Here is a 10,800-nt window from a genome sequence, read left to right as displayed (position 1 = left end):
GTGATAGTACAAGCCTGGCAACAGTAAAGAAACGAGCACTGATAGTGTTAATTTGGGAAAAAGCAAATGATATAGGCAAGAATGACCAACTCCACAATTACCAAACCCAGTTTTCCGACATCCGCGGTCAGACCCAAACATCTGACATGCTCGATACCTTCAACATTGTACGTGCCTTTATAAAATTTACCTTGTAGATCAAACACATGGTTCAAAACGCCCTAGTGGGTCAAATATGAAGTTGTGAGCTATTAATAATTAATCACCTCAACAGTCCCAGCTCCAGCAGCAAAACCCAGATGGATACAATCTTTGAAATTTCAGTAAAAGCTCAGTGCTTCCCAATATAGACATTCAGAAGACACTGTACAATCTGCACCACAAGTTTGTTGTTTCGTCCTGATTTGTTTGTGTTTATAATAAATAACATAAAGCTTCGGGATAACGCAAGGTTAGAAAGAGTACAGATGTGAGAAAACTAGCCAAGTTTGGACAAAAACACATAATGAGATAGGCAAGAATAACTCCACCAGGAGCCAGACCCACTCTCAGCATCTAGAAGCAAATGAGTGAATTACAGAAAACCACCACATTACAACGAAGGTTTGCAGAAAAGACTTTTTTACGAAATTGTTGCAGAAAACACCGATTCTCGGCCTAATCTTTTGCAAAATACACTAATCAATCACTTAGGCCATTTTAACCGCCATTATAACATATGGGTCCCACATTTGATGACGTGGCGTAACGTTTTGCGGTAGACGATGTTAGGCTGGTCTTTTTTCAAGAAAACCCTCCCTCCCAAAGATAAATCCAGATCGTGGGAAGCGTTCGTCCGTCCGAATTGCGGCGCGCGCGGCCTGATTCCTCTGTCTCCGCCGGGGGCGGTGGTGGCGCAGCGACAATGGGCGTCGCTGTCGACGGCTATGGGGTAGCCGCGGGGTGGCTCTACGGTCGACGGCCTCACGCTGCGGACGCGGGGAAGGGGAGATGGACCCGGGGCGTCGTGGACTCGCGCGGCAGCAGCGACGACGAGCCCGGCGGCCTCCCCGACCTCGGCCCTGGCGCAAGCAGCGGTGGTCGCACCCCCCCTTCACCATCCTCCCTCCTCTCTCTTTCCTGAGCAGGGGGCGTGCTTCCCGGCGGCCTCCCCGACTTCGGCCCTGGAGCAAGCAGTGGCGCCGCCTCGCGCAACACGAGCACGAGCCTCGGCGCGGTGCACATCACAAGAGCAAGCAGCAGCGCGGCGGCGCACAACATGGGCACAAGCAGCAGTTTCAGCGTGAGAGCAGCAGCAACATGGGCACGAGCGCGGGATGGCTGGCAGCAGAGTAAAGTCGAGCTTGGCATGACAAGGGCCTGATTGCATTTTAGTTTTCTGATAGAAGGGTGCCTCTGCAAAAATACCAGGGACTATTTGGTAAATTCACATCACACCATGTCTAATGCCGTCTGGGACCAACAGTTACGCCACATCACCAAAGCTGGGCCCCACTTGTCATAAACGAGGTTAAAACTCCCAAACAGACGGATCAGTGCTTTCTGCAAAAAATTAGGTCGAGAATGAGTGTTTTCTGCAACAATTTCGTAGAAGAGTCTTTTCTGCAAACCTTCGCCGTAATGTGATGGTTTTCCGCAATTCACTCAGACGCAAAGGGATCCGCCAATTCCAAATCACTGAGATCAACGATAGTCGAAACATCATAGTGACTGTCTGTTGTAAAACAAAGCCGAGCACCTTTGGAAACCCTCTTCTCCATCTGAAGCTTCCTATGTTGTTTTAAGACAAATACCCGAGTGTAATCTGTGAATCAACCTCAAGTCGGATGGACTCTAGAAATCTCGCATTCAGTACAAAGAATGTGACAAAGTTAACTTGTGCCTGGATGCCTTGATAATATCCCAGCACTTTCGTCTTCAAAGGATGTCATATGACTTGAGGAAATTCTTGTGTTTAGAGTGCCACAATTTTTTTCCTGCTGATAAATTTGTCTGAATCTGAATAGACAGGGAAAATAAACCACTTCAGAACTCCACGAATATCACAAGAACAACTGGAAAGCGAACACTGACACACTACTAGACTATGAATGCATACCATCACCTTTATGTACAACTTCTCCAAGCATGGAAAGCATCTCAACAAGTCAATAACCATATCCAAATTAAAATCGATATGTATATCGATAGCTAAGATCTTGATAGTCCGCACCACTGTTGTCAGGCTAACAATGCGCAATTCCTTCATCAAGCATGGAACACAATATTATGACAATGATAAGTAAAAATGACACGCAACCTTTATTTATGCACATACATACAAATAATAGCAAGGAGTACAAAGGACATAGCTACCTCAATACATGTGGAGCCAAACATAATTCTGGACTCCCATGAATCATGAGAAATATAACCCAAGGTCTCTAGTTTGGGCGCAGAGACTACTGACACACGCATTCTCATATGTCGATTCATTTTTTTCAAGAAGAGCACCCTTTCCAGTGAAGGGGCATCTTCAATGGTGAGTTGTACAAAGATTGCACGAACGCCTATACATTTAAGGGTAGGGGTGTTGATCCTGACACCATAGACGTCAAAACGGGTTCTGAGCAGCAAGCACTCAAGGTGAGGGCAGCAGATGTTGATAATGCGGCACAGCGAGGCCTGAGAGATTACGAGCGCCACAAGCGCAAGTTTCTTGAGCTGGGGAAATAGGAGCGTTTGGACCGTGCGGTCTTTGAGATGGCAGCGGCTGAAGGTGGCGACACGAAGAGTGGATGAGAAGCGGAAGATGGACGCCGGTGGCGGTTGCAGAGCTATCGATGTTACTGGTAGCTCTAGTAGGTAGAAGTCGAGCTCCTGGAGCTTATCCAGGGCAGGGGATTGGATCCAGGCTTTCATGGCAGCGGCTTGGTCCGAGAGGTAGCGCGCTGGGAGACAGAGACGGTGAACTAGTCCCTCGTGGGCGGCGAGGATGGTGCCGGGGAGGACACCATTGTGATTGGTGGGGAGGCCACATAAGTCGAGGTTAAGAGGGGCGGTGCGCTATAGATGGCGCCATTGAGACGCGAGCGTTTGTGTGCGGGCGCCGTCCTTGGTGGGAAGGAGGGAGATGATCTCACCGAGGATTGCGTCAGGGAGATCACTGATGCGGTCAGCAATACTTGTTGGTCTTCCACAGCTTCGAACGGTGGTACTTGGCCTTTTTCCGGCGGCCGGCTCCGTGGTCAGCGCGCCGCCGCGGAGGGAGGGAGGGACGTGCCGTTCGCTGCGTAGTTTCCGGCTTCAACTTTACTTTTTGTAGTGCAGGGCCGGGACTTCATCTGCTACCACGCGACGGGCCGGGCTGAGCTCTTTGCCGACATTTTATCAGTCCACCCGTTTTCCTTGCCAGTTTTCACGGCCCATGTGTCGCGACACGTTAGGCCCCATTTGGAACGACGTGTGTCTCCGTAGTTACTTTCAGTTCTTTACCCCTAAAAAAAAGTTACTTTCAGTTTTGATTTACCATCCGGAGACACTGTGGTGAGTGGAAGGAGCCCCTGAATCCGAAAATAAATGCTGCCGAGCCTGCTCCACCAAAACACCGGGAATGCCCACCAGAAAACGCCGTGAAGAACTGAAGATCAATGTTGGTGTTCAAGCTAGCTACGTGCTCATTTTTACTGAGCCGAGTGTTTTCAATGTACACAAGCCAGCCACGCATGTGTCGGCTGAGTTGGGTGCAGGTTTAGTCAGTGTATTTAGCTTGAGTAGTTATATGCCTGAATATTTCCAACCGTCTACGTAGCATGTCTCTATCTCTATTCAGAAAAAAGAAGAAGAGGAAAAACTAGTTTTCCTTGTGTAAACTTTCTGCAGTCAGAACTGGAAATGAGAAGATGAAACCATGGAGTTTAGCTGCTAAAGTAACTTGCACGATGCTCAGCCGGAAAATCAAAATGAGCCCCGCAGTCTGAATATAACTGACATCACCAGGCATGGCTGATGGCTTCACAAGTAGCTAGTTTTTAACCATCACACTGTTGTGTTGTGATAGTACAAACTTAGCAACAGTACAGACACGAGACCTAATAAAGTTACTTTGGGCAAAACACGAAACGAGAATAACCATCTCCACGATTACAAAACCCAGTTAAAAAACATGGTTCCACACACCCTAGTTATCGAATCTGAAGTTGTGAGCGATTGATAATTAATTACCACAACACTCCCAGCTTTAGCAGCGAACCCAGATGATGGAAAGAGCAAGAGAAGTTTTCCTCTATGCAAAACTCAGATGGATACAATATTCAGTGACACCTCGGTGCTTCCCGATGACATTGAGAAGACACTGTACAATATTCACTGTGAATGGAATAATTTGAGCAGTGTTCCAGTGGACAATCAAAATGAGCACCCCCAGAAAATATAGCTGATCTCCGTTTCGAAAAAAAAGAAAGAAAATATAGCTGACTCCAGCCATTGTTGTTTGGTCCTGATTTCTTTTAGTGTTTAAATAACACAAAGTTCAGGGACAACACAAGGTTAGAAAGACTAGCTAAGTTTGGACCAAAACAGAGTGAGATATGCAAGAATAACTCCACCAGGGGCCAGGCCGACTTTCATCATCTATATACATGTGAAGGGATCACAAAAATCCAAATCACCGAGATCAATGATACTCGAAACATCATGGTGACAATCTGCTGTGAAACAGTACAAACATGAGAAATGAGATAGGTAAGAATAACCAACTCCGCAATTACCAAACCAAGGTTTTCAACATTGCACATGCCTTCATAAAATTTACCTTGTCAATCAAACAACATGGTTCAAAACACCCAAAGTTGGACAGTGGAAAGAACAACAGAAATTTTCCTTTATGCAAACTCAGATAGATACTTTCAGAGTCTTCTTCTTGCATATAAGAATGCAACTCGAAGCAAGCTCGCAATAGACACTGAGAAGACACTGTACAATCTTCACTGCAAATGAAACAGTTTGGGAGGTGTACCAGTGAACAATCAAAATGGGCACCCGCAGATGATATCTTCATGATATAGCTGACTCTGGCCATCGTCGTTTGGTCCTGTTTTCTTTTAGTATTTAAATAACATAAAGTTAAGGGATGGATCAACCAAATCACTGAGGTTAGAAAGACTACAGGTACAAGAAAACTAACCAAGCTTGGGCAAAACCACAGAATGAGATACGCAAGAATAACTCAACCAGGAGCCAGGCCCACTCTCAACATCTACATGTGAATGGATCAACCAAATCCAAATCACTGAGGTCAACGGTGCTCGAAACATCATTGTGAGAACCTGTTGTAACACAGAGCTGAGCACCTCTAGAAACCCTTTTCTCCATCTGAAGCATCCTACATTGTTCTGCGAAAAATCCGTCATTGTAATCCCTGGAATCAACCTCAAGTCGGATGGACTCTAGCAGTTTCGCATTCAGTATGAAGAATGTGACAAAGTTAACTTGTGCCTGGATGCCTCGGTAATGCCCTAGCACTAAGGTCTTCAAACGAATGTCCTGAGATGTGATAAAATTCCGGTGTTTATGACGCCAGAAATTTGTTCCTGCTGGTGAATCTGTCTGAATCTGAATAGACAGGAGAAATCACAAACTTCAGAACTCCAAGTAGATCAAAAGAGCGTCCAGACAGCAAACACTACCACTTTATAGAGTATGAATGCAAACCATTACCTTCATATACAACTTCTCCAGGCATACGAAGCATTTCATCAACTCAATAACCATATCCAGATTAAAATTCATATGGACAGCCAAGATCTTGACAGTACGCACCACCATTGTCAGGCTAACAACGCACAATCTCTTCATCATGCATGAAACACAATATTAAGAGATAAGTAAGTACAGATGACATGTAAGATTTCGGCATAAAAAATGTAACAAGAGGTATAAAGGACATGACATAGCTACCTGAATAACTGTGGAGCCAAACATGATTTTGGAGTCCGGTGAATCCTGAGAAATGTAACCCAAGGTCGCCAGTCTAGGTGCGGAGATTACTGACACTCGCATTCTCATATCCATTCTCAGACAGAGCAATCTTTCAAGTGAAGGAGCATCCTGAATGATGAGTTCTACAAACCTAGAATGAACGCCTATACTTTTAAGGATAGGGGAGTTGATCCTGAGACCACGGATGTCAAAACTAGTCCTGAGCAACAAGCTTTCCAGGGCAGGGCAGCCGGAGGTGATGATGCTCTGCAGCAAGCCCTCCGAGATTTTGACCTCCACGAGCGCAAGCTTCTTGAGCAGGGGAAACTGAAGCGTCTCCACAGTATTGTCCGGGAGATGGCACTGACTGATGGTGGCAACGCGGAGAGTGGACGAGAACCTGAAGATGGACGCCGGCGGTGGTTGCAGCAGCTGTAACCTTGAGAACGAAAATCTGTATGTTATTGGCAGCTCTAGGTAGAACTCGAGCTCCTGGAGCTTGTCCAGGGAGGGGGAGCGGAGCCAGGTGCCTGCCACATCGGCTCTGTACTGGAGGAGGAGCGACGGGAGGCAGAGGCGGTGGACGGGGCCCCCGTGGGCGGAGAGTATGGCGCCGGGGAAGTTGCCGGAGAGGCCCCGGCAGTCGAGGTTGAGAGGGGAGGCGCGCCAGAGGTGGCGCCACCGGGACGCGAGGGCTTGAGTGCGGGCGCCGTCCTTGGTGGGGAGGAGGAAGATTATCTCGCCGAGGACCGCGTCGGGAAGATCGCTGATGCGGTCCGGCGACCCCTCGCCGCCATCTCTCCCAGCTCCCGGCGGCGGGTGTTGGGTTCTCCCCGCGGTCGTGGCTTCCAGATCGGTCGTCTCCGCTGGACCTGGCGTCGATTGGTGGATGTCGGGTGGCGCGGGTCTCATCCTCTTGGTACTCCGGCCGGTCGGCTCCATCTCCGGCCAGCGCCGCCGGTGTGCGTGGTGGCTGCAGCCTGCAGAGGGGAGACTGTGCCCTTTTTGCTGCGAAGTCTCCGGCTTCCTTTTTTTCTTTTTGAGATTTGAGAAATCCGACTTCAACTTTTGGCGTAGTGCTCCATTCCAACCGGGCCACACGGCGGGCCGGGCCGAGCTCTCTGCTAGCCTTTAGCAGTCCATTTAAACGGGCCATTAATAGCTCAAAAAAAAAATACTACCGGATTAAGGATGGCAATGGGTAGGGTATGGGGCGGGTAGAGCAATACCATACACATACCCGTGTAGTCAATGGGTATAAAATTCTACCCATACCCATACCCATGGGTATGATACTTTACCCGTACCTATACCCGATAGGTACCCATACCCATTGGGTACCCAACGGGCAGTTCAAATAATACAGAATCTATTCACAATTTTACATTCATATAGCACATTTGACAAAAAAACATTAATCTCAACTCAATAACAAATAGCTGAGTAGATGAAAATTATCTCAATTCAAATTGACAATTGATAACAACTTTAACATAGATTCATAAGCTCACAACACAACTTTAACATATGTACACTTGTGATTGTGAATCACGGATAAGACTCACATGTCAGTATAAAATGAGTAGGGTATGAGTATATCCATGGGTAAAAGGCTATACCCGTTCCCTACCCATGACTTAACGAGTAGGGTATAGGTACTACCCGCGGGTATAAAGTTGCGCCCATACCCTACCCATGCAGGTACGGTACCCGCGGGTACCCGTACCCATGGGTAAAATTGTCATCCTTATACCGGATCATGCAAATTTGACTAGCTAAACGTCCGCAAACAGGGAAGCTGCTATATGACGCTGTAGCAACACGGTTCGCACGAAGTGAAAATCCCTCGAAAAGAGAAGCGCGCTCGCTAGGAATGGAACACCGCCAGCCCTTCCGCTGTTAAATACAGAGCGCTAGCCAATTGCGCTAACCAGTGTTGTTTCTCTAATAGGTAGCCTGAAACTCTAAAGAACAAACAACAGCGCCGGATCTGCAACATTTTTTGAAATAACTGGGTCACAGTAGCGTTTGGCCAATGTAGCAAACCGACTTTTATTTTGAACAAAAAAAGGGAAAACCCCAAAAAATATATTTTTTGAACGAAATTTGAATATGAGAACTTTTCTGAAATTCAACATATAATTATTTTTTGAAATACAAATTTGTAAACAGTAAAAGTTTATAAAAAATTCTAAGAAATTTTAAGTAAACATCAACTTTAAAAAAATCCCGGACAATTTTCAATAATGCATACAATTTTTCAATTTACGAATAAATTGAAATCAAGAACAGATTCTGAAATTCAAAAAAAATGAAAAGGTTGGTCTTTTGCAAAAATGTGAACATTTTTTTAATTATATGAACAACTTCTTAAAAAATGCAAAGATTTTCTTAAATTTTGAACAAGTATATGAATTCCAAAACATTCTTTAAAAAATAAAAAAAACATTAAAAAGAAACAAAAATACATAAAAAAAGAAAAAGGGGAAAGCTAAATACCGATAAAAATGGTTCACAAACCTCCTAGAAGGTTCCCAACACCAGGAACGCTGGAACGCCTTAACTGGTCGGCCGAGCTCACCACTCGATTGCCAACTCCTGTGCGGAAGCTCGACAATGTGATGCAGAATGTGTCATATAGGGTTTTCCGGCGAACAGTGCAGGCCCGCCCCTATTTGCAAACCCTCAAATTCATACGAACCTTGCAACATTCGTTTCATCATACATAGTACAGTACATGAACCAATGAAACAAAAGCTAATAAAAACAAGCAAAGTACCCTAATCTATTGTCGTCATCTGAGATGTTGATGAGTTCTTAGCCGGACGGGTCGGCCTCATGGTCATTGGCTGTGGAGCGAACCACTGACTCCTCTTCTTCGGCATTGACGTCCGCGAAGAGCTGCTCCCGCTTCATGTCGGTGAGGTCGATAAGGCGGTGGCTTGTCGTGACCTCTTGCTCGGATTGGGTTGAGTCGAACTGTGCCGCCGCCTCCATGCGAAAGCCGCCAGGCTCAACCTCCATGACCGATGCCTCCTTCGCCTCCTCCTCCTCCTTCGGTACATCTGCATGCTCTGTCGCAATTTGAGCGGCGAGGCATGCCTCCTCGGCAGCGCGACGCCTTTTGGAGGCACATCTCGACGGTGATCTTCACAGGGCACTCTTCCGTGAGCATCTTGTAGCAGGTTATTTTCTCCCAGACCATGGCGACGCCGAGGTGGGGGCAGAATGGGAAGCGAACGGGGGGAGTGGTGGCGGCGCAGACGTAAGGGGGTAGGGAAATGAGGCGTCTAGGGTTTCCCTCATTGTCTGGCTTAAATAGTCGGATCCGGAAAAAAAAATCATATTTCAAAGAATTCTTAATTTTTGTTACACATGTTCATATGGACATTCGAACTATGTCTGATTCTGTGATGCCATTGCCATGTACTAATAGTTCACTAGCTCAGCTCAAACCTTGGCAACATCATGTAACAACTCATGCAGAAAGATCTCGCGTCATTCTGAACTGCCACAAACATGACATTTCTCACGGAAACAGGGAGTCTGAATCCTAAAAGAACAACATAAATTTGACACGATGAAACTACAGCCAAGGAAATTCATCGACAGAAAGAAAAGAAAAAGATACAGCCCCAGAAATCCAGAGTTCTGGTTTACAAGTTTTCTACCAAGAGGATCGATGCGCAATAGCACGTCCCATTGCACACAGTTGTATTACCAGAAACGAACCAACATATAACCATTTTAACTAGGTCAACATTTCCCCCTTATGCCACTTTGACGGTCAGTACCAGAATACAATCTCGATCAGTTCAGTAATATTCATAGAAGCTCGATCCTTCTCCACAGAAGCATACGGTATTATACAAGCCGCACTAAAAATGAAATGATTTGAGTGAAGTTCCAGTGGGAAATAAAAAAAAGGGTATTTATCATTCATGCCACTAGTTGTGTCCCACTACTCAGTTTTGCCATTAGAAATTACAGCTACTCAAAAATGCCATCGATTCATGAGATGCTTACTCAAAAATGCCCTTAGATATCTCAAAAATGCCATAATTCTGGTAGATGTTTGCTCAAAATGTCATTAGACATTGTTATTTTCACGTCAAACACATTGACCATGTTATATGACAAAAGTAAGTCTAGGCCCACATGCCAGTTCTCTCTATCTCACAATGATAAGTGTGGCCCCACTTGCCAGGAGTAACCAAGCGAATAATTTTACAGGGGAAAAAGAACGTTGTTGGGAACAAGTGGGCCCCACACTTTATTGTAGTGAGATAGAGAAAGAGCTCGCATGTTGATTCGTAGGTATTTATGTCATTATAACATGGCAAAAGAGATTTGAGATCACAATAATGGTGTCTAGTGGCATTTTTGAGCATGTTTCTAACGAAGCGATGGCATTTTTGAGCAGTTGAAGTTCCTAGTGGCAAAACTGAGTAGTGGGACACAACTGACGGCATAAATGATAAAAACCCTAAAAATAAACACCTCCAGAAGTTATCTCTGGACACACACAAGCCATTGTTGTTTAGTCCGGAATCTTTTCAGTGCAATTGCTCCACAAATGGCTTGTTTAAATATCACAGCGTCTTAGAATAGGACAATTTTAGAAACACTACAAAAACGAAAACTAATCGAGTTTGGACAGAACACAAAATGAGATAGGTCAAGGATAACTCCGCAGGTGGCCAGCCAAACATGCATCTCAACAATCAACATCCACATGCGAAGGGATCGGCTGAATCTAAATCACCGACATGCATGAGATGTGGAGCATCATGGTCACAAGGTGTTTTGAAGCAAAGTCGAGCACCTCTAGAAGCCCTCTTC

General features: G+C 45.7%; 1 protein-coding gene across 1 annotated transcript; it reads right to left on the bottom strand.

Moving 5' to 3' along the window:
* Positions 1-5,164: 5,164 nt before the first annotated feature.
* Positions 5,165-7,055, bottom strand: LOC123172163 (F-box/LRR-repeat protein 13). Its single transcript, XM_044589197.1, has 3 exons — positions 5,938-7,055; positions 5,698-5,829; positions 5,165-5,592 (listed from the first exon to the last, which is right to left on the bottom strand). Exons 1-3 carry the CDS (start codon positions 6,898-6,900, stop codon positions 5,230-5,232), a joined length of 1,458 nt encoding a protein of 485 aa, XP_044445132.1. The 5' UTR covers positions 6,901-7,055; the 3' UTR covers positions 5,165-5,229.
* Positions 7,056-10,800: the final 3,745 nt, after the last annotated feature.

This window comes from Triticum aestivum, chromosome 1A, assembly GCF_018294505.1.
Source record: "Triticum aestivum cultivar Chinese Spring chromosome 1A, IWGSC CS RefSeq v2.1, whole genome shotgun sequence".
Lineage (NCBI taxonomy): Eukaryota > Viridiplantae > Streptophyta > Magnoliopsida > Poales > Poaceae > Triticum > Triticum aestivum.
Note: the sequence above shows the minus strand (reverse complement) of the source record. Positions and strands in the feature narration are given on the sequence as shown.

Excerpts from the sequence above, each read along its gene's own strand:
- LOC123172163 (XM_044589197.1), bottom strand. The coding sequence starts at position 6,900 with ATGGAGCCGACCGGCCGGAGTACCAAGAGGATGAGACCCGCGCCACCC. Across the intron at positions 5,830-5,937 it reads TTGGCTCCACAGTTATTCAG|AGATTGTGCGTTGTTAGCCT; the intron begins GTAGCTATGTCA and ends TGCATGATGAAG. Across the intron at positions 5,593-5,697 it reads TGGAGAAGTTGTATATGAAG|ATTCAGACAGATTCACCAGC; the intron begins GTAATGGTTTGC and ends CTGTCTATTCAG.